Source organism: Acanthopagrus latus, chromosome 2 (genome assembly GCF_904848185.1).
Source record: "Acanthopagrus latus isolate v.2019 chromosome 2, fAcaLat1.1, whole genome shotgun sequence".
In the NCBI taxonomy this organism is placed as follows: domain Eukaryota; kingdom Metazoa; phylum Chordata; class Actinopteri; order Spariformes; family Sparidae; genus Acanthopagrus; species Acanthopagrus latus.
In genome coordinates, this window is record NC_051040.1 from 26,312,411 (window position 1) to 26,337,624 (window position 25,214).

General features: G+C 40.5%; 1 protein-coding gene across 3 annotated transcripts in view; it reads right to left on the reverse strand.

Annotated features, from left to right (window-relative positions):
* Window positions 1-1,327: 1,327 nt before the first annotated feature.
* LOC119034338 (chloride channel protein 2-like) overlaps window positions 1,328-25,214 on the reverse strand; it is a 159,263-nt gene continuing 135,376 nt past the window's right edge. For all 3 annotated transcript variants that reach the window (XM_037125247.1, XM_037125255.1, XM_037125239.1), the window contains 4 exons: window positions 18,836-18,874; window positions 17,229-17,333; window positions 9,314-9,400; window positions 1,328-5,958 (listed from right to left, as the gene is read on the reverse strand). In XM_037125247.1, the coding sequence (XP_036981142.1) occupies window positions 5,764-5,958; window positions 9,314-9,400; window positions 17,229-17,333; window positions 18,836-18,874 (426 nt within the window). In that variant the 3' untranslated portion in view covers window positions 1,328-5,763. The remainder of the gene's footprint in view (window positions 5,959-9,313; window positions 9,401-17,228; window positions 17,334-18,835; window positions 18,875-25,214) is intronic.

Sequence of the window (25,214 nt, forward strand, 5' to 3'; positions counted from 1 at the left end):
ATAAATGGAAGGGATCTATTTTTGAATCCCAAAAGTTTGAAAGTAATCCCTGAGCTCTCCTCTCATTGGTAGATGGCTGCAGATCAGAGCAGACTCTACTGTGACTGTTTATTCCTCAAGAAGATCAGAAGGGCCCCCTTCATGAAAAGTCGGCATGGTCAGCTCTCTAATGCTGGGTTCTGACCAAAAATGATGGAAATAATTGCATCTACTTGCTCGACCCGATAAAGTAAATCGTGTGAACCCAAAAACATTTGCAAAAACTTGCTCGAGTTCAATATTATATCAATATTATCAATATTGATACTTTTTCATAATCAAAAAGATCTGGGAATCTCACCTTATGAGATATACGTCCTTTAAAATATTCTCAACATTCAAAATGGTATGATTGGCCAATTTGTCTAACCTGTTAAAAAAGTGTGATGATGAATTTACTGTGTCACAGAATAATACTGAAATTATAATTAGTTGCAGTCTGCTGTACATACCATATAAAGCAACATTAGAGTCTTCTCACAAATGAACAGTGATTGATCAGTACTATAATGCACATAAAATCAGCAACTCACAACCTGTCAAGATACTCTCGTCTGTTGAACAACAATTTGTTTGTGTCATGATTAAAAGCTATTTTGCGCAATTTCCCTTAAAAAAATCCTGACTGGTGCAAATAAATATGTTTTTTTGACAATAAATGAGTTCTTGAGTAGTAAAAAATTCACAATTAAATACCTTATTCTGTGTTCAGTGTGTTGGATTTCCAGCAGAATTCATTATGGGGCATGAAAATAAATGCTGCAGGAGTGACTTTACATTCATACATAAAATGCTGTTCTCACTTTTAACTGCAAGTCTCAATTTTTCTAATGCTATTCTAACTTTAAACATGTTTCTAACAACAAATTCCCATTTATTCTGGTTAAGTACTTTTTCTTGTTGTTGTTTTCATTTCACACTCGCTTTGGCAATGCAAATGTGCTCCCCATGCCAATAAAGCCTGTTTGAATTAGAAAAAACTTTGAACATTTAAAGAGCAATTCTCATCCAATTAAAATACAGGGGTTCGGAGCAAATGTTGTGAAAAGCCTTTGACTCACTGTGCGACGAAAAAAAGATTCGGGACATAATGAACTAAGTGGAACATTATTATGGAATTAATGTGTTTGCTTCTGCACTGGGAGTTTCGTTGGATGACAAAAACTACACCTCAGGTGCTGAACAGCTGTTACTGAAGGGAGAGAAGAGGAAATGCAGGAAAGGATCCCAGCTGCAGAATAACACATGTCCAAGGAGATGCAAATAAAAAAATAAAATGCAGACGACCTGTTTGTTAAAATCTCATTTATTCGTCCCTGATATACAAAACAATGTTTCATTTTTCTGTGTGAAAAATAGCTCTGGATTTTGTTCAGCTCTGTCTGGTTTGGCCCTTGGGCTAGTGGGGGCCTCCAGTATGTACAATGTACAGTCCCTAAGAGCCCTAAGGAGTGGATAAAAGATAACCCTTAACAGCTGATGCAAGCATCTGGTCTTATCAAAGCCCCTCAGACTGAAGGAGAGGATAGAGAGGAGTATGATAAAACTGACTTAGCGCCACTGCTTAAGGGGGGTTTGTATGAGAGTGCCAGCCACAATCCATGCAGCAGGTTTCACCACAGAGACTTTTATGACCAGACAAGGAAGGTTTCCCAAAGCCAAAATTGAGGAGTGTAAGAGATTCCTCTTGAACAAAGACTAGACAACACCTAAAAGGGTGCACACAGTGTCCTTAAATACGTTAATTCTGATTCTAGTGCGACTCTGACAGCTTTTATTAAAGCTTTTGGGAAACCTTCCCCCTTAAGCCGTCATCACATCACTTTATCACACATAAGCTCCTGTGTGAGTGTCAGTTCCTAATATACATACATCTTTTTACACTTTTCAGGTTTCTTTACAAAAATAAGGTTATCTTGCATTCATGTCATTAATCAAAACTGGGTTACAAAGTGAGATGAACAACCGTTATTGCACAAATTGATTACTTACAAGTTGATCATTCATAAAAATAATCAGAAACAAAAAACTTTTTTTGTTTGTTTGTTTTACAACTTCTACTTTGATTAATACAGACTAATAAATATGCATCTACCTCAGTCTATATCTGTCTGGTAGCAAATGAGATGAACAATTCTGAAATGTGTGCAGAGGGGAAGGCTCTGGCAGAAGGCAGAATAATGAAAATCGATGAAAAGCACAAAGAAATGAACAGAACCAAATCAGAGTGGATCTCAGTCAGCCCCTGGGGCGAGCAGATGGGAGGGTTGCGACGATGACGGCAGGTTACCATGGCGATAACGGCACACTGTTATATATAACTGACACATCATCCATCCCCACTTACGTATTTGTGTACATGTGTGTGTGTGAAAAGTGCCTCGTCCACATGCATGTGACTAGTAAACCAGATTCAAACACTTCGGTGTCGATTGCTTATCGATAAAAGAGAGGCACTTGTGGAATGAGCGTGTCACCGACAGACCTCATGCTGGTCCCTTCAACATTAACTTCTCCTTTTGCTTTCCCATCTAGCGAACCTTCATGAGCCTTCACCCCGTTAGTGTTATTTGCACTTTACAAATAAATGTTAGTAGAAATATATCAGACATGTCAAAAGATAAAAAAAACAAAACAAAACACATAAAGGACAGCATTAAAATCAAACTGTAAAATCATCAGATGTGAAGCAAATACAACACATATCATAAAACAAGCCCCCAAAACTCTCTTTAAAAAGGAGAATAGTCAGCAATTTTTAGATTGGTTAAGACATTAAATTATGGTTTTACATTACAGGAATGATGTTAAATATATTAATCTGTACGCCCCCCATCCCCAGCTCAAAATCAGACAGTGAATAAAGCTCATCGGATGAAATTAAGATGCCAATCAAAGTGAAAAAAAATCAAACACAGGAAATATAAAATAATATTCTGTAAAGACACATAACATACAGGCACAGGATGGCGAACGTACTAAGACACCACATCAGTCACTCGCCCCCACATTAATATCCATCAAGTTTTTGGTACATTTTCATTATATAAAACAAATATTACATGCACTCAGTCATGCAAAGCCATGCTGTTCAGCTTTTACTTTTAGTGGTGCGCAGCAAGACAAGACACCGCCAAAAATAAAATGCATGCGATGCGTCAAATGCAGAAAAACACAATGGAGTTCAGTATGGGTGCATACTTAAGGCATCCAAACAGTAGAGATAATTCTGTAGGTAGTAGTGGACATCTGTTTTTTTTCCTACAAACAAACAAAAAAATAAGAAACTCAAACAAAAAAACTAACTAGAAACAAAATAAAGGTGAGTGTCTTGTATGACGTGTTTGGGTGCAGCAGCCTATTTTAGTGGAAGTGGAAAGAGCGGAGAGGGTACAACAAATCAATGTTCCTCTGACAATGTGCAGAGAGCGCACTGACGAGCCTCAAGCATTATGGCACACATGAATTATTAAATACACAGTACATATACATTATCTTTCACATCAGACTACTTGCTGAGTCAGAAACCATTCAGTCATTAAAGGTCCAGTGTGTTGGATTTCAGGGGATCTATTGGCAGGAATAGAATAACATATTTATAATTATGTTTTCCTTATTGTAAAATCAGCTGAAATGAAGAGCTGTGGTGTTTTCGTTCCCTTAGAATTCATAAATCAGAATTGATAGAATTGATTTTTATTCATGGAATGAGCCTGAGTGGGTCCTCGTCCAGCCCAGCAGCCAGAAAACAACGGCAGTTAATGTTTCTGCACAGCATGGACAGGTTGAGATGTGTCCGTGCCATATATACCACATGGACAATATACATAATGTGTTACATGTACACGCGCTGACTTTCACTTGTGGAGGTTGGGGACTGTGTTTCAGCATCTGTAAGTGTGACAACAAAACCAGATGTTTTTCCTAAATCTAAAAAACAGCGATGACACACCATGAAATTACGAAGTGGACCTAAAGACATATGTATTTGCAACATATCCATGATATGCAGAAACATACACGGCCAACATTTGCTCTGGCAGTTGGGTCGCCTCTTCCATGGAGTCCGCCACATTTCCACAGAAGCAGAGAGGCTCTTTTGTGTTTCTTAGTGGCCACCATAGACGAGGGGTCTTCAGTTGGTTGCAGTCTGCCACAACACCACTAAAAAGCACCAAATCCTACACACTGAACCTGCCAATGTTAATGCCAAAGGTTTGAGGTTGAATTGGTCAACTATGTCGGACGAGTAGCTGGGGTAAGTCTTTAGTGATGACTTGGTAAATTAAGTTAATTTGAAATGGTTGGACTACAGCTTGGTCATATGATGACGTACATACTGCATGTTGGCAACATGTTTACCCTACAGCATGCGTCATATAGCTGGTGGGGGGTCACTGTGTCTCTGAAAGTGATGGAGGTTAGCTAACATGGAAATCAAAGGCAGATTGATGAGAGGACCCAGAGCAGCTGGTTAGGTAATGATGTCTTCATTCTTTCAGCCATCCATTTGCTCCCTGTTCTTCATCTCTCCCTCGCTTCCTGCCCTGTCCGACCGCCCCCAACCTTCTCTGGAACGGTTATTAAGAGCTATATTTAGATAAGCAGAAAACCGCGACTCTCAGAGTGCGTCGCTGCCGTCTTATTTGTGTGTGTTTCTATGTGTCCTTGTCATGTAAGACTGCATTATGTAAGGAGTGTACATAATGAAAAGGGCTACAGGTGCTTCCACCACTGCCTACAGGCATGTCTGCTTGCATAGATGGTACTCTCAACCTGACCATTAAAGACTGAAGAGATGAGAAGACCAAGGAAGAGAGGAATAATGAAAGCAAGAAAAAAAAAAAATAGAAAACTAAGGCATCTGTCCCCGTAGTCCAGTGCTTGTCGAGGGGACAGACTGCAGATAAAAATGGTGCTATGGCAAATTCCAGTTAAACACAGACAACCTGATCAGTCAAAAATAAAATTATTCAAGCTGGGAAACAAAGACTGAAATGTGTTCTAAAGGCAATACAAAAAAAAAAAAGAAAATCCTATGAGAAATAGTCGTTTTGCTACCTCCATCTTCACGCGCACTCACATTTTCTCATTAGATACACTCACTCTTACAAACATACGTTATTCCTCCTCGTCACCATTGCTGAATTTCTCTCATCAAGTGGAAGACTTGTTCAATAAGGTCCAAACTTTGATCCCAACTCTAATGATACATAAGCTAAACATAGTCTGCAAAAAAAAAAATCCCTTTTATTAAGATTGCAACCAATTCCCAGTCCCTTGTTGGATTCAACCAACATGAGTCCTTTTTCTTTCTTTCTTTCTTTCTTTCTTTCATTCTTTCTTTCCCCATAATCCACATTCACTCTGCTGTGGGTTCCCGAGGGTAAATGGAGAGCAGGGCACAGGTTGAGTCGTGTTCTACTCTCCTGTGGAGTGTCTGGCTTGGTCAGTGTAAGAACCCTGGGGAAAGCACTGGTGGGTCCGCGAAGAAAAAAGTGGAGGATGGAGGAGAAAAAGAGGACTAGATGAGGAGAGAAAAGAGGAGTTACGAAGAGGCTGGCGGAGCACTGGAACTCTTCTCAGAATTAAATATTGATCCTAAGCCCTGAGGATTTTTGCATTTCTTTTGTGGCTTTGGGAGATTAAAGATCTCAATGCCTCCTCCTCCTCCTCCTCCTCTCCCTTCACCTGTTCTTCTTCTTCCCCCTCCTCTATTTTCGCTCACTGGGATTTCTCGTCGGACTCAGAGGGGGTGTGTTCGCGGGGCAGCGACATGCTCTTGTGGCGATCCCACAGCTTGTGGAGCTCGGTGGCTTCATTCTCGCTGCTGCTGGTGCCGCTGTCCCGGAAGCTGGCCAGAGGAGGACGCACCTTCACACCTTTTACCGTCACAGAACCCTCAATGGCCTTGCGAAGCTGAACGGAGAAAGACAAGTTAGAGATGACACCACAAAGAGTGTCTCAGCACTCAATGAAGCTACATTGATGTTTATGGTTCAGTGGTTAATTTCAGTTTGTGTGTTTCCAGGTCTTGGGGGGTACTACTGCACTTATATATAACCTATATAACCATTGTGGGTAATGTGGGTGCGAGGTTTTAGAAAGAAGAAGAATGCGTGGAATAAAAAGTGATTTCTCTGTTTCTGCTGTATTGACTTTGATCATTTGTTTTTAAACTGACTATAATGAGTCCAAAGCTGTTAGGCTGAACTTACTATGTGTTAATATTTACAATCAAGACCTAATAAAAAAATAGGAACTAATATGGGTTTGGGATATGTCACAGCGCTTGTTCAGAGGAAAAAATGTAATGAAATAGAGCCTAAATCATACCATTACATGAAGAGTTTTATTCACTGTCCCTTATTATGCTGTGCTGCATACAGTTTTGGCCCCAGTGGAAATAGAACTGCTAACCCTGATGCTGTACTGGCCTTGCTCTACAGTACAAGATCATGTCCGTAGTTTACAATCCAATGCACAGGCACACAAGCCATTTTCTATTTTCAACTGAAACCCCCTTTCAAAATGTAATGGAGGGAGAGCTCATGGTCAGAGGGCAGTGTGCATTGAAAAGTGAGGTCGGACTGACTTCAGCCGGTGTTTGCTGAATCCTTTCACAGTAAAAGAGGAGAGGAGAAAGGAGAGGTAGAAACGACTGCACATGTATTAATCTCTGTGGCTCTCCCTGCCGCCTACACACAGCAGAAATGAAAGTAGATCAAAAGAAAGTCCACTCACAGGGTGAGACCTGCGTCTACTGCCACAGTACATACTGCAGTCTGCCTTTCAGAAATGTTTGTAGAAACAATATAAAAAAATAAAAATGGCAGAGATGATGATTCTTGATGAGGATTTAGGCTTGGTCTTGCCAGACTAAATCACAGCAAATATAGCTTTATAGCATATTTGTGGTTTTGCGAACACCAGCGTACACTGCACACAACCAATGTACACAAGTTTATATATCAGCAACATGTGTTCTATGTCAGCAAAATACTGAACTGTGGCCATTTTCCATGAGATGTTAACAGAATCAAATGTATAAATGTATAATTACCTGCAAATAAGAATCAATGTGTTTTGGTGCCCTTAGAATGAACATTTTATATCAACAGAGGGAGTGGCACCTGTTCCACAGATTCTACCATGTTGCATGCCCATGTTACTGCAGAAGTGAAGTGGGATTTTTTGTGTTTTTAGAGACCATCACAGGTTAGGGTGTATGAGGTGAGGGGTGCTCAGTTGGTTGCAACCCGCAAAAACACTGTTAGATTCTGCTAAATCCTACGCTGGACCTTTGAGCCATCTAAGCATATGTGAACGCATGTGTACTACTTTTAGAAAATTATTCAAACCATTTATTCAATAATATTAGCTAACTTGAAATGTTTCTTCTGTCTATATGGATGTGTTTGCAAAGACAGACTCTGAGCATCAGTGCACACTCTGAATCTACAAACAATCAAGATTGTGCCAGAGCGCTGGAGGTTACTGAAAGCACCAGACTCTCTGAGTGGCAGAGTGCACTCTGTATGCGAAGATGGAGTACTGAAGTGCAGAGAGCAGTCAGTGTTTCATGAGCAGCTGAACTGGCAGTCCAAGTCAGTTGTTGCAGCTGTGGACTGATGGGTGAATTAAGAAATATAATTCACACAAAAAGAGAACAGTGAACCGTAAATCTTAAAGCTAATAGCCTGCTTTTCTAACACTTAAGGGAGACGTGCTTTTTCCTTTTTGTTCCTATCATTCAGTAATACATATACAGGTTTTTGTGCATGTAAAAAGTCTAAGCCCAATGTCACCAGCAACAGAAGCTCCTCTTTCCCACAGAAAACACTGCACCTGAAGTACTTGGAATGCCTCATCACTATTCCCCCTCTTTAAATCTGTTACCATGTCAAATGTTTGCATTTATGCATGGCTAGTTTGCAATGTAAGCATTAATCAAGGACAGCTGCTCTGTTGTTGTTAGCGGTGCTAGCTCAGGCATGTGTGAGCTGGCCAATCAGAACAGACGGCGTATTCGGGAGGGAGGGCCTTAAAGAGACAGGAGCTAAAACAGAGTGTTTTAAACAGAGGAGGACCACAGTGTATTCTGAACATCAAAGCATGTTAACACATTCTAGAAGTAACCAAAAAAATATTTTATGAACCTTAAAATGAGCATACTAGTTCTCCTTGAATTTCATAGGCATAATAACATCTTACATTGTCATCTTCCTCACTGTCAACAAACAGTTGCACATGAGGCACAACATTAATACCAAAGAAAAGGTGACGTGCTCCCTGTTTTAGCCCACAGAGCAAAATATGCAATTCTGAAATGGATTTACATTGACCTTGTGTTTTAATTAAGCAGAACACACTGGGTTTATATGACCTCTAACAATACTCATCCTTGCATTTGAAAGAAACACACTGGAGCTGTGTGAAAGTTTGTTGCGATTCTCTAAGGCCTCTTTCATCCCATCTCTCTCTGTTCTCAGTGTTTTTTTGGCCGGGCCAAGTTTGTCATGTGGCCGATAAGGTGAAGGATTTTGGCGTAACAGATTCAGTGGAAGGCCTGAAAAGAACAGTGTCCGCACGCTGTAGGGTGGAAATAATGCACTATAATCACGCACACCAACATCCCTGTGAATCTCCTCTTTCATACGGACCAGTGAGGCTGTGATATAACTGCGTGCCTGTGTGACAGACAGGCAGACTGGGAGAGGCTGGGCTTTATCTGCCATGGCTGGGTTTTTGTCTGCTGGTGGAGCGCAGAACAAAAAAGCCTAAATGTCAGGGACAGGCAAGCAGAACTGCACTTAGCAACAATCCTCTCACCACTTCCTGGCCAATTCACAAGGAGCAAGAGGTTTTCAGTTGTTTGTGAGGCAGGCGAGATGAAAAGAGAGGGAGGGGGCAGAGAACAGACACAGAGACAATAGATAGAGACAGCAATATTAAGCTGCCTTTTGTCTGTCACAGTACATAACAGGCGATGGGAGGAAGAATCATTAATGCTGACTGAAATGTCTGAGTGTGTGTGTGTGTGTACAGCAGGATGACAGCACTCCTGATGGTATTGACAGTGATTTTACAGTTATGAAAGCAGTGAATATGGCTCCCGTATAAATGATGACAGTCATGTCTTTTTACATTAGGGTAGGTGTCGAACAAATTGACAGCACTGAATCATGAGATTAGATTAAAGAGGTATGAAACCATTAAAATACACACAATAATCATATGAATATGCTAAAGAATACAGAAAAAGGACTCTTACCTCTTTCAAGGAAACCACCCCAATGAGGCGTCCTATGCTGGTAACGTAGGCATGGTCAAGGCCCAGCAGCGAGAAGATGGTGTGGGTCTGCAAAAAAGACACAAGCAGATGTGGTTGAAAACAATCAGTGAAACACTAAAAACAGCATAAACAGAGATAATACCCTGCTGGGTTCCTACTTTAATTAGAAAATGAGGTTCAGTTGGGGGAAATGCACCACTGCCTTCAATTATCCTACACAGACAACTTCATTCACAATGGATTCATTCAACAAGTCAAATGTTTTGTTTTGTTTTTTTAAAAGGGGTACGATCACTTTGGGAAATACCACAGAGACATTCAGACTGATTTAACTGCTAATTTTAAAACAGAAAAGAAAGGGGAGCAAGGGGAGCTCAAATGTCGCACTGCTGTGTCTCAGGTTGCTGGCCCTACAAACGTATGGAATCTGCCAAAACAATATCATTTCCCTTTACAGATTGATCAGCAACTGAAAATATGCAGGGATGTCTGGCCATTGTCAAGATATAATGACATATTTTATAACCAACTAGCTTCTGTTAGCATTCAACCACTTCCTAGTTAACAGTTAACTGTTTGACAACATCTAGTTTGCCTTCTATCATGTAATACTATCAAACGGTAATGTTTGCTGGAAGTGGTTGAATGCTGACGTTACCTGTTGACTCATGGAAGCTACTGGGTTATGAAATGTATTGTTTTGCCTTGATCTTTGGCCCTCCACATTTTCACTCACCCATTAGCTTCTGTTAGACAACAGCTAATGTTAGCGTTCAACCACATCCTAGCTAACATGGTTGTTTGGTAGTGTTGCACAATACAAGGTTTGATTTAATTCTAAAATATCAGCACACATCTTGGGCACATTTATTGAAGCTAGGAAGTGAAACAAAACATAATCGAACCGTAGAGTAAGATATGGGTAGTTGAATGAGGAAACTAGTTTGTCATCAAATATTTTGCTTTATTATTCCTTCCACATTTTCACTATATATCAATGGGGAGATGGTAAACTGATTCCCTAAGTTTATACAACTTTTAGGAGGATGTCAGAGGAAAATGACTGCTATGTGAATATCTGAATTACGAGTTGTTCAACAGGCTAATATATGACTCTACAAAGAATACACACAATCTGGAGATTTAAAAGCCAATCGAATACTGGGACATCACATCAGGGTCAACATTTGGAGAAAGTGTAACAGTGTGTCAGTCAGGCGACCTGTATACCAGATGATCAAGGCAAAATATAGAAAAATGGGCTTAAAGGGGAATGATGGTATTCTTAAACTTAGGGCCAATATTACACCATCATAAAACACACTACGCTGGAGTTTGCTTGCCGTCATTATCAGGGGCTGTCATATCGACATCAGCTGTCAATATCCAATAGCACAGTTACACACACACCTACATTGTAAGCCAAGTCATCTTGCTGCATCTTTTCAAATATGATTCTCTCTCTGCCTTTAGTTCAGTCATGTTGCTGATGTTTTGTTTGCCCTCTCCACCTTCCCATCAACGCCCACTCTTCACATATTCACCAGCTTAATTTCAACAGTCTCAGCAGAGTCATCAGCCTACACCACTGCTGCTCAGGGACACCCCTCAGTCACAAAACTCTCCCTGTAGAGTCTAAGCACCAGACTTTCTGACAAGACTCAATTATTAGATATCATCTGCTGCAGTAAACATCTTATTTAATTCATTACACTTGTGTTGCCTGATTGAAAAAAAAATTGTTGAATGCAGCCCTATCCTTAACAGAGTGGCCACATCAGGGCCAGTGATGTGATATAGCTTATCTGTGGTTATGACTTATTTATTTTGCAATATTCAGTTCACTGTTTTGTGTTAGATATAATAAAATCCAAGACAAGCATGGTACAAGTAATGTTCCTACCACACCATCTGAACTCTACTACTACCATGAAAGCAGTATTTAAAAGAGACAGTATTTTACGTTGGGGTTACTACTAGAATATGCTGACATGCTTTAATGCTCAAAAAGCACATCAAGTTTCTCATTCTGTCTAATGCAGCAGCTCTGTTTTCCCCTTGTCTGAAATGCTCCGTATTAGCTACAATCTCTTTAAGCAGGCCCCCTCCTGAATACCCAGATTCCTCTGATTGGTCAGCTCACACACACCTGAGCCAGCACTGCTCACAACAACAGAGCAGCTGTGTTAAATCAATTTTTAAATGCTGAACTAGCCACTAGACATAAGTACATAAGTAAATGTGTGACACTGTGAGGTGGTGTGATGTCACAAAGTCACAGAAGTAAAGGTGAGACACCTGACAAGGCATTACAGGAGCCATGTTTTCTGTGGGAGAGTGGAGCTTCTGCTGGTGTGACCCTTTTAACTTTTAAAGTCCTTCACATGCACATAACCTCTATAACACAATGAAGGTAAGGAAAGCAATCAATACAAAATAACAGGTGTCCTTTAAGCAACGTTTGCTGAATGTTACACAGTATATTTTTGTTCACAATAAACTAATGTTTAAACCGTTTTAAAATTTTACTGACCACCCAGCTGATTAACCGGGCGCATATCTTTATTCTGTGCTAATTTGTTATCATAAGGTTTACAGTGATGTGTGTGGAACTCTGCCTGCAGACTTGAGTGTCTACTAATGGTGATGACCAGACATTAACCTGTGACAGCTGTCTCATGAACGCCGTCAAATACAGGGTGAGGATGTTAAAGCATGCCGAGTCTTGTGTATAAAAGGGTAAAAATGTCAAGACCAATTTCTAATAATAGTGTTGAAAATAATTTCATCATTTACATTAATTACCTTAAAGGCCTTGACTGGCAAAGTCAGACATTTTCCCTTTGAGCCATTCCATATTTAAATATTTAAAAAACAGTATGACTCATTTCTATGCAGTCCAAATAACAAAAGGAGCTCTGCTAAAATGTTCTGTGATTACTGAAGTTGTCATTATATGCCATTAGTGTCATACATGTGTTTTTTTTCTACATTTCTACTTTGTTTGTCAACTTTTATAAATGTTAGGACTTGTACGTTTCTATGACCCTGTTTTTACTCTATTTATACTCTCTGCCCTATTAGTCCTGTATTTGCTGATGACTCAGTCTCCCCTTGGGGACCATTAAACTTTCATTTAATCCCATCTCCACTGTTAGGAGTTACCATGGAGGAGTGTGGCTGTGTGGAGATAAAAAGCAAAAAAAAAAAAAAAAAAAGCAGCGAGAGGTCAAAAACTTCAGTGGCAGATCAGAAAGGTTGCAGGACTGATGCCAGCTGGACTTTTTGTTCTAGACCCTTTTAGTGTTTAATGGGACTTCCTGCTTAGCCAGAATGGGCACTTGGGACATCTGAAATTGATCCCACTGTGCCAAGCAAACGCAAGCTGTGCCAAGAAAAAGATTGTTAAGTGTTTTTAGGCCAGGGCCATTCGTAATGTAATCTGCCGAAGCGTACCCCCACTGGACGATATAGTAGCTTCTCTGGGGTTACAGTCAGCTCACCTCACATTCAGCTCATTCACATCTATTTCAACTGCAATTCACCGATTAAAAGGTGCTGCTAATAGCATTGTAGGAACAATTGATCATCAGCACAGTGAGGGGAGACATTAGAGGCTCTAAACAAACTCTGGACCAGCACACCGCATTCTATTTTGCACTAAATTATTGGGTCATATTTGGTGTTTGTCTTCATAAATCTTTCTGTAAAGTCAACAGTTATGTTTTTAGCACATCTGTCTTGCTCTATCTCACTTACTCTAGTAGGTTGCTAGTATTAGACCCAACAATTGCAAATAAAGTTGCTTTATAGATACTCTTATTGGTATTTTAGAGCTGGTAATTTCCTGGAAAAGATTACAAACGTTGATGACTCATCCTGCACTCCATACAAACTTTTCATTCAATAAAAGCTTTCTTAGTATTTACCAATTCGCCATGGAGGTACAAAAAGGACGCCACCAGAGCGAGAGGTTCTGGGTACCTGGCCTCGCAGATTACTGTACATAAACTCAACTTCATACCTTTATTCACTGATTTAGTTGACACTGGATGATAATTTATGCAGTAAGCATTTTCTGATGTTCTCTGACTGAACAGATTGCTTTACTTGCTCATTAAGTAACTGCCGACCAGCAACCTTTCAATGAACACCTCCAGACCAGGGTTGTACGCTGCTGTTGAGAATCATGTGACTGAGTAGATTAATGGTTTCTTGATGGACAGATAACCAATCTAATGCAGCTGCTGTTCTGTAGATAGTTAAAAGCCGTGCAGTTAGCGATCTTAATTTCTGAATCATCCCTGGGGTGCTTCAGCATTTTCCTGTCACCAAACCTGTCTCTGTCTTCTTCTTAGTAGCTCTGTGTTCTGTCCAGTTCCGGCAGTGTTCACTGGGATCTGCCAATTCAGGCAGCGCCAGCCGGTAGCTCCATGGAAAGGGGCGTACCACATATTCAGCCTATTGGCTCATGTAAACGTAAATCAATATCCGTAATCAAAATCCCTCCCTAGCTGTTCTGTGGAGGAAACACTATATGCAGAAGCAAGTAACACTCTACTACCTGTTGCATGGGATCTTTAAAATGAAAACCTTGTTGAGAAGCACTGCCAGTACCAGAGGCTACAAATAACCTCCAATATGGCACGTCCACGGTGTTTATATTGAGGTATTTTATTTGATGTGGCAAATTATATACTGAAATTTAAAAATGATACTGTCACACCTTTAAAGTGCAAGTTTGTAAATAAATTACAAACAACATGTTTTCTCACTTTCTCTTTCTTGCCTAGGTTTTGAGATAACCGTCATGAAATAAGGACACTGCTCAAAATGTCAAGCTATTCCTTAGAAAATAAATAAATCAATAAACCACTTTTACACTTCAACAATCCAGAAAAACTACGTTTATAGGTACCAGCCAAATATAGAAAAGTGCTGATGGTGAGTTTTGAGGATTTGGGATACTGTTTCTGAAAAGACAAGTTGCTGAAACATTACATATGTGGAATATCGCTGAAAATGTGTGCACATAATCTTCAGTACTACCTGTGGGGCTGTCTAGGTACTGACTGATAAGAAACGAACATCCCGAGAAAAAGCAGGCACAAGGGCTCAGTGAACGGTTTGCTGACTATGAAAATGATGAGCGTGTGGATATTATAGTCACCAGATCAACCTAGCTGAACACATAAGGAAGATTTTAGATTTCACCGCCATCCATCCAAACACCAAATGAGGGATCTTGGACAATCTATGACAGGGAGCACTGAAGCTGTCCTGAAGGTTTGTAATACACCAACACTTTACATGTGGTTTTACTTAAATCTTTAACCCTACTCTATGCTTTCTTGTAATTTGGAAGATCTTTTTATGATAGTATTTAGTACAAATAATTTTGCAATTTTGCTTTTATTTGGTGAAAATATACACAGTGATGGAAATTTGAGTTGCTTTTAGCATTAAGCCACTATTCTAAATAAACTGAGGGCAGCTCTGGAGCAAAACTCAGAATACAGCGACTGTAGTAACATATTGTCATTTAACTAGCCCATTACGAAAGGGCCAACTGAAAAACCCAGAAAAACAACAGTAGCAAAATGCATGGGATATATGGTGGCCATATCCTGAGAGGCCGAGCAGGGCAAGAGTGATGTATAGTGAATAACTTCACAGGCACAAACATACACATACGCCTGAATACAGCAGCGGCTGTGGCAGCGGGCGGTGTTTAATATGCTGAGGGAGATTGCGCATGGTATTGGCTTTGGGCAGTGTGCAGCGGAGGGAGGGGAGCGAGATGGATTGGTGCAGGATCCCTCTCTTAAATGTTTAAAGAATATTCACACAGAGCCCGAAGGATGGAGAGAGAGAGAGAGAGAGAGAGAGAGAGAGAGAGAGAGAGAGAGAGAGAGAGAGAGAGAGAGAGAGAGAGAGAGAGAGAGAGAGCGAGCAACATTAGGTGCTGCCACAGCCGCTGGCTGAGTCGTTGTGTGTGTTTTTGTGTGTGAGTGCTCGGTCAGAAAGGAGGGTTTCAACAGTGAAATGTTTGTGTATGTGTGCTGGAGACAGTTTCTTTCACAATGTGCAACTGGGCTGCAGTAAGAAAACCAAAAAACATGAGCTCCAAGGAGCAAAAGCGCCTTTCTTTGCCCCACACTTTAACCGCACAGTGGAGGCTAATTTGGCCTGAGTGCCTCTGTGTGTTCTTTTGGTTTGTTTGTATGGTCTTTTAATGACACTACACACAACAAGAGCACACAGACTATCCAGAGCTTTGGAACAGGTGGAGGCTCACTTTCCAAGTGCTTCTGTTCCTGATGGGAAGTCAAGATGGCCTCAGTCCAAGACTTACTTCTGAGATGAAAATGCTAAAGACGTTCATGAATAATAAATGACCCAATCATAGTACCTTCTCACCCACTCTTCCAAACACAGGACGCTACTAACAGAGAACTTTCATAGACTGTTAGGAGTATGGAAAGTTTACAACTCAAACCTTAAAAACATTCTGTCTCCTTTCAAATAATGATAATAATCGGTTCACCCACTGTATAAAAACACAACATATGCCATAACTTAAAATAACTTGGTTGTTTTCAGTGCACATTTGTCACATAAATCCTATATGGAGGATAGGCGTCTGCTTGTGTCAATCAGTAATTACATGAAAAATTAAAAAACAACCTGGAATTCCCCAAGGCTCCAGTCTCAGACCACTTCTGTTCAAAATAACAAAACAACTAACTATCTTACTGTAATTCTGCAGATGATACACCAAGTAACATAACAATATCACCAAATGAATACAGTAAGGGAATGTTTCCATGTTCTTGTCATTAGTGTTTTCACAGGTCTCTTTCATTTAGGGAGCAGCAGCTTGTTTTAAAAACAGAATAAACAGTTCTCCAAGAACTCTCGAGACACCAGAGATTTAAAAGAACTATCAATTCTTTTAAATCACGACTTAAATCTTTTGTGTTAACTGCTGTTACGGGTGGCCAGGTTAGTGCCCTATGGGTGTGTGTGTCCTCTCTCCGCCCTGCTCTGCCTTCCTGAGCTCAGGTGTGGGCAATCACCTGAGCAGGTAAAAGGAGGCAGTATCAGGGCGTCTCTCTCTCTCTCATTACAGGTGTGTTGCAGGAGGAGGGAGGCTGCGCTGGCCTCACAGTCTTTTGCTGTTTTCTACTTCGTTGTTGATTTGAGTTTGGGTTCAGTTCCCTGGCCTGTTAGAGTGCCAGGGCTTTGTTGTTTTAATCTGGGTTTGAGTTCCTGGTAGTCCTGTTTTCGTATCTTTTTGTTTTCTTTCTCTAAGTAGGTTTAGTAGTTGATTAGGCAGCTTTAGTTGGGAGGATTCCCCAGATGCGACGGTCATGGCTGGTCTGGGGTCTCCTCTCTCTTTTTTTTCAGTTTGGCCAGGAACTCTTGCCTTTTTCTTTTGTTAAATAAAAACATTTAAACTTGACTGTGTTGAGTCGGCGTCCTTTATATGTTACTGGCCTCTTTTTGTTCGAGTCTTTGGTTGTGTTCAGTTTGGGGCCGTAACAACTGCTAACTCTTATTTAAATTTTGGAGTGAAGAACATATCTTGCACTGAATTGGTGTTTTTTTCCAGCTTTAGTTTATTGTCTATCTTGTTTGTTTTGTTAAATCTTTACCGAACACCTTTTTATATCTCAAGCAAAGCTCTTTAAAATGCCTCGTCGTTGAGAATTGTGATGCAAACATACTTTTTCAGTGGGGATAAACAAAGAACAGTGGTGAAGACACACTCCTGCATGGCAAGGACACACATTTGTGCTCCGGTATGACAGACAGACAGACACACCCACACCCACACACACACCCACACCCACACACAGAGGTTGAACAACAGCTGTATTTGCAATCAGACCTTATGCAGCGACGTGCGCTCCACCAGCTGAAACGGGGCGGGGTCGATCTTGCAGTTGTTGAAGTTGACCTGCTCATCAAGCTGCATCTCCTCCCACTCGGAAATCTGTAAAACACACAAGGGAGGACAAGGAGGAGGAGGCGGAGGAGGGAGTTTGGGATGAGAGATAAACATGACTGAAGAATGTCCAACAATAGAAGAAACAGTCCCTTGCAGACAGTGCTGTATTGACCAGTTAATTAAACAGGTCATGAAATCAACTACATTATATCCAACCCGAGGCCAAACATTTATTTTTTTACCTTCTAACGATAAATCCTGGACTGAGTGTGCTCAATACATGCTGTTAAGAGATGATATCTTTATGCCTGGTGTCTGTCACTAATCAGAGAAAGGCATCAGATCTTGCCGTACCACCAACTGAAAAATCACCTCCCTCTGATAGACAATCGATGGACCAGGCGCCGCACTGAATGACTCTATAAATCATACGAGCCACGACGATGGACGGTGAGGAAGGTGAATTGCAAACATGAAGGGAGACGTGGCGGGAAGAAGTGACATAGCAGGCGTATGAGAGGTGAACGATGAGTGATTCCGAGGGAGAAAAAAGCGGGCATGTAGGGAGAAAGTGTGAGGAATGTGCGGCTGACAGAGAGGAAATGAGAGGTGCTGTTGATGGATGAATTATGAATGATGTCATATCCAAAAATATAAGACTCCAGGGTAATCGGTCCGTCTGGGAATACTGAGGAATCTAAAAAGCCTGGTCTGTCACGATGTGATGTCATCACGAGGAAGCTGAGATGTTGGACGAATATATATATTTTTGAAAACTGATATGCATGCCAAAAATCCATGTATTTGATAGCTAATACAGGATAAGGCAGTTATATTTTACAATGTTCTTAATGTCAGCCAAAACCACCAATACTAACAAGTATTGTGTGAGTATCCAAGGCCTTATACACTATATATTACGCACAGTCCTACTGCTGGAAATGCGTGGTTGAGTACCCAATGTGGCCTCCTGTTTGGATAGCATTTCTTAAAAACTACAGTTCCCAGTTGTTTTAGGAAATAAGGGACTTCAAAACAATGGAACTACTTTTTTGTGACCTCCTTCATGGTTTTAGCAGGCAACTATGGATTAAGTGAAACAGACAAGGTAGGAAGGGTACAGTGCCATGAACGGACTAACTGTTGGTATTAGTGTTATCATAGAATAATGTCAGTCTTATTCTTTAAATGCTTAATAATGTGGCCATTTTCAAAGACCCAGTGTTGGCACCAGGATTTTGTTGTTGGGTAGAAACAGTATAAGACAGCATGTGACCCCTTGCTGCTGTACTCCAAGTAAGTTGTAAGGCCCCGTTCTTACAGATTCACACTGGTCTTCCAGTTCATCTGAATGAGGCTACAGTGTTTATTTTCACTTGTATTTCCTGATTTTGGTGTTGTGCCCCAGTTTAAAACCAACACTCATGATAACCTGTCAGTGTGGACAAACAATGAATAAGACCAGAGGTGCATTACCGTCACCTTCTGGGTAGGAGGGTCAAAGTTCACAAGGTTCTAACTTTTGTTTGACTTGCTGTCTGTCTTACCTCTCTTATAGTCATGTCATCCTCCACATCTCCATCATCCTGTGGGCAACAAGCGACAGGAGAGGAGTCAGAACACCAAACAAAGACATTCTGTGTGCACACTAAACACAGTAAAATGAAGAAACCAAACGTGTACAAGTTGAATATGTGATAGAAGAGCAAACAAATGGAAGAAAAACAATGATGACCCATTGGTTTTTATCTCACTAAACATTTATTTGAACTGTTCAACTTCGCCTCCAGCAGTACACCTGTGCACAGAAGGTAAAATGACATGCAGAAAACACATAATCACCCATGCAAAAGATCAGTGTTATACAGCGCTGCTGTCTTGAGACAGATGGACAGAAATGGAATGAGTGACTAAAGGAGCGACTACAGTACATTTAATGAGTGCGGGGGATGTGATGTATGAGATGTCAGAGCAGATGATCATTATAATGATGGATCTGCGGTGCACTCAGAGCTCACGGCCCATAACTGACAGGCTAACACTGCCAACGCTGTGTGACAAGCTGGAGTCAAACTAGCAACCCTGAGCACTGAGAATACTGCATGATGGCAATATACAGCTGATTGTGTGAGAGTGCTATTGCAGGGTGCGTTTGCAGCTCTGAGAGTGTGTGTGTGTGTGTGTGTGTGTGTGAGATGGACTGTGAAATACGATTTCAAAGTGTTTAGCCATGTGCTTGTGTGCAGGTATTTACTTTCTCAGGATTGAACACAGGAGAACATGTGTGTATATGTGTGTGTGTGTGTGTGAGAGAGAGAGCAAGAAAGGAAGAGCGAGTGTGACCCAGGGGCTGATGGGAGCCCTGAGCTCATTTATCCTCATCGCTGCGGTGGCCGACCTGTCGGTAACCCTAGCAACTGTTGCCGCGGGGTAGAAAGAGGCGCCCTACTGTAGCTCTATGCAAGCAGAGGTCTGATGTGCCTGGAGTTGATGAGACTAAACACACACACACACACACACACACACACACACACACACACACACACACACACACACACACACACACACACACACACACACACACACACACACACACACACACACACACACACACACAGCACTTTATCTCTGCTGTCTCACTGATCATTCTGCTTGTCACAAGGGCACTTTGAATGTCGCCAAGATACACTGTTGTTCCAGGGGTAAAATGTAAACTAAAGCAGGAGATCTAATCATTTGATGTGTGTGTGTGTGTGTGTGTGTGTGTGTGTGTGTGTGTGTGTGTGTGTGTGTGTGTGTGTGTATGTGTCTGCTTAAAGGTGTTTTAGAGAGCGAGCGAGAGAGAGAGCGCAAATCTCTGCTTCTGGATACATGAGTTAGGCAGAAGGGTGTGTGTGCGTGTGTGTGTGTGTGTATGGGCAGTGGGACAGTGAACTTTGGCAGTATGCATGCGACTGACGGTGAACTCAGAGGAACTGTGTGGGCATATTCAAATGAGATTTGAATGAGCATGTGTGAGTGTGTGTGAGTGCAGAGGCATGTGAGAGCCAGAGTGACTCCAGAGTGCTGACAATTGGCCGATGAAGACGTACTGCTTGCTTCGCTGTTTCTGTGACCAGACACTAGATTAGAAACGTCCATTGTTCCTCCTTTCCCTCCCTCCTGCTGTGATCCATCTTCGGTGCCATCCAGTGACCCGATAACCCAATCAGTGGCAACTATCCAAGACTAGGTCAGCAGTGGACACACACTCAATCCAGCACCAGAGACTGCAGCATCATACACACACGGAGTAGGGTTATGAAACCAGCTAAAATAAATGACGATGAGAGTTTTTAAAAAGAGCCCACCAGGATTTTAATAAGCCTATAGTAGATAGAAGTGATCTTGGTAAGGCATTCTATTTATTAATTTATTTTTTGCTATCAATTTTTACTGAAGTAAGGTTTATGTAGCACCTTTGCCTTCTAATCCAAATTCATATCACACAAAATGTGGCCTGAAAGCTAGGTCAGGGGCTCATAGTATTGTTAATTTACCCTCTGGGGATAATGAATGTCTGTTTTACAGACATAGAAAGGCCATGTCATCATCTGGGGATCATGAATCCTTTCTCTTTGCTTACCGTCCTTTACTACTTTTATTTGTTTTCTTTAATCTATTCATTGTCCCTTATTCCTTTAAATGCTCTTTTTTTCTCTGATATCTCTTCTTCCTTTTGTCCTTTGTTTTTACTCTTTTATTCACTTCTATTTTGCATTTATTTTTAAATGTATTTATTAAACTTTGATTTTATGATTTTGCCTCTTTCATCACTTTCATTCCTTCATTTTCTTTTCTGCCCTCTTGTTTTAACTCACTTCGAACAAGACTTCCTTGTGTCTGGCCTGACTGTTGACTGTTTATTTTCCAATACTGTCTTCCTGGGTTAACTGCTTTTGCTTGATTGTCAAAGCAATTTGCAAACAATTTGTAAACTCAATTTGTAAAGGTATAAGCATAAATAAAAGTCTGCACAAATTTTATCACCAATCATTCAATCAGTAAAATTCATGACAATATGGAAAAAACAGGGAACCATAAAAGCCACTTGAATTCATTCGCTGAGGACCTTGAACGTCTTGACTCATTGTTAGCAATGATGACCTTTTTCTGAAAAGAAAAATTACTTTCAAATTTTTCAAATGCTTTGCGAAGCACAAACTAAATTCCATTACTCTAATGGTGGCAGCAGAAATTCGGAGTTCCTTGGGAGCTCTCTGCATGACATGCACCATGACCATATTCATACTTGATTCTAGCTGATACACTGGGCGAGAAACACAATTGGATTTTCACTGCCATACCACTTTATAGTAAGAGACATGTGAATTCATTGAAATGTGCACATACGATTTCTGTTATAATTTCTGTTATAAAAACGTCCTCAATCAACACAGATGATCTCAACACAGATGCTTTTATTGATGAGACTCTGATGGTCTGAAGTGCCTGTTAGCAGCAGTCTGTCTGGATGTGGGTGTACTCCCTCATCGTTATCATTAGGACCTTCCACTCTGCCCTCTGAAGAGCTGTTTCAATTGGTACAGTGATGACAAAAGGCGCTTTCAAGCTCATCTCCCATGTTTAAGCTCCATATAGTAATGTCTGTTGTTTCTTTAAATTCTGCCTGTGCCACATAGTGCAATAGTGCAACAGGGAAATGTTGCGACAATGGTTATTTATCACTAATGTAAAGGCAATTAGGTGCTAATTTGCTTTGCTGCTGATGCTCACTTTGCTCATTGCTTTAAAAGGTTATTACTACCTTATCTGTGAATCTGATTAGATTGCAGATGCTGTGACACAATTTTGAAAGTCTTCATTAATTAATTTGTTCACAAAAGCAGGGGCTGTGAAGTAGTTGCAAAAGATTTGGGAAAAGTTGTGAGTTGTGGGTAGTAAATTGTTAGTTAATGATCCACTATGCTGCAGCAGTGTGTCTTTTTTGGTATAAAAACATGAGAATATCTCAGTGAAAACCTCCAAAAGTTTGATTTTGTAAGTCCGTGACAAATGATTCACCCTGAAAGTATCTGAAATTGAAATTGTCAGTATGCCACACTCTATACCCTCTCTCTTGTGTCTCCATCTCTCTGTTGTCTGAAATTATTCAGGAAATGAAAACTTCATCCTGTCCCCTGAAAATTTTCCTACCAGATACCTGAAGGACAATTTTAATGGATTCAGTGTCTTTGTTCTACAACTTATAACTTGCTTTCATTGAACCTATTATGAAAGTGCCAACACTTGACCCTAATGATTTTAATAATGAACAGCATATTTGAAAATTCCCTTTTCTTGCCATATGGTTCCCAAAAAAGTGCACTCTACTGGATTCTCTTCCAGATTATTATAACACTGAGAACTTTAGTCTCCTGTTTCTGTATCAGCCACTTGTTTTAACCAATCATTACTCAGAACTATGTTAATCATTATTTCCTTTTTGACCATAAAAGGTGGTCCTGGAATCCAATCTGTAGTGGTGGATCTTTTGTGTTGGCTTGAAAGACTACAGATTTACTTTGCTTAGTCCTACTGTATTAGTCCTCCATTTACATCTTTTTGTTGTCAAGCTCATTTGGACCAACTATTTATCAACCAATCGCATCACAACACAACACAACACAACACAACACAACACAACACCAGTTTAAATAAACCTGGTTGCACTGTAAAAACTAGGGCTTAGAAACTGTGGGAGACACCAAATTGCAAAAAATTACAATACTTTGTTAAAATGCAAAATGGTAGTTGATGGTACAAAATGGTCCCCTTAAATGAGGTCTGTAGAATATGAACTATATTCATGGTAGCATCACAAGGTGTCATGTAACTTTAAAAAATAAGTTTCAGAATCCAGAACTCTTGTATTAATAATCCATCCATCCATCCATCATCTGTACACATTATATGTACGCCGCTTAATCCTCTGCAGGGTCGCGGGGGGGCTGGAGCCTATCCCAGCTGACTTAGGGCGAAGGCAGGGGACACCCTGGACAGGTCGCCAGTCTATCGCAGTTGTATTAATAATATTTATCATATTATAATATTATACACTGTATTATACACTATTATAATATGTCATGTATAATACAAATTGAAAATATCCAATTATATTGACCTAATTTAGTAATTTATTCAAGTTGTTGGCATTATGTTTTGTTGTACCAGTATTTCCTAACATTATCAAACAGCATTTTGATCAATTGTCAGTAATACACAGTGACAACTTATTGAATGGACTAGTTTGTGTGGTGTAAATCCCTACATACTAAACACTTCTACACGTCTACTTTATTATTTCATTTTATTTACATCTTCATCTTTAGCGCTTGTTTCCATACATGCTATATTTTGCACGGAGCATTGGAACAAAAACAATTTCCCCCGGGGATTAATAAAGTATTCTGAATCTGAATCTGAACTTCTGCGGCATGTATTATGCCACCACTGACTAAGTTTAAATTTGTGAGTGGCTTATGCAAATCCAAAATATCATCTTTCGTCTTTATGCTGATGACTATGAGGTACAGTATCTGTGCTATGTTCTGAACAATAGAGAAAAGGACACTGCCGTTCCTTCTTAATTGCACATTAGCAATGTATAACAGAATGTCCCTAAATTCTGTGCAGCTGGATGTCAGAACTGAATTGTGTGTAATTGGCTTCGGCAGTTGGAGGCTCCAGATGTCACAACAACTTAGCTTATTGTCTCCGCCATCACGGATAATTGTGAAAATCTGCAATTATTATTTATAATACCGTTGGATAAACACAACAAAAAGGTTGCGCGATTCTGCTTTTTTTCAGCCTGCGAAAACTGGAAATATCAAATCATTCCTCTGTCATTGATTCCTTCTTTTAACGTTTACTTAACATGCTTTACAAAATGGAGACACCAGAGTGATTTTCTTTGAACGCTGTCAAAGATGGACAGCTGAAAATATGCAAACTTAAAAAAAAAAGAAGGAATGTGTGTGTATGTGTGTTCCCATGTAAATCCATCAATAAAGAAAGAATGACACACATTCACTGTCAATCTAAAGAAACAAAAGAATGTCAAAGAAATAAAGGGAGAGAGGAGTGATGCAAACAAAAAAAAACAACAAAAAAACAAAAAGAAAAAGGCCCACGAGCCATCATAAATAAAGCATGGAGGCATTACAAAGACGCAAGAGTGGGGGAAAAATAATGAGAAAAACAGCCAGGAGAGACTGGGAGGCTGGGCGGCATCATTTCTTTGAAACAGACTACTGATGTTATTTACCCTCCATCAATATTTCACAGCCCTAGATGGACTGAGGAAAAGGGATCGGGGGGGGTAACGACATATGACAGAGGTACTGCAAGGGGAGTAAAAGTAGTAAAGATGGCCGAAAAACATGAAGCAGAGCTGCAGAGATTAAACCAGATACTGAAACAAAGAACTGTGCGAGTGGAGCTGAAAGAAAGTGAGGGCAGAAGTAATAACTTGATTTCTCTTCTGCTGCGGGGGTGTAACTCAGAAGTCTTTGGAGAAAAATTGCTAAATTTGTTCGTCTATATTCCTGCTCGGAGGGCCCGCGGAGCCTCGACTGATTCATAACAATGCTGTAATCAGCACCGCAATCTGCCACGTGCACTTATACACTGTTGAATGTTAATAATAACTCCTGATGACAGGGGAAACAAGCCCACAGGCTTAGTGTACTATAAATGCGCGCGTGCACACACACACACACCAAGTGCTAGAGGGGTTCATTACTAATTAGCTCACTGCAAGGCAATAATGACTAACATGCTTCCAGGCCCACTTAACACATCTGAAATTTCATGGCGCTAATAACGTACCATCTGTCTCAGCACTGACCATACAGTATGCTGCTCATGGGTGCACTTAACCAA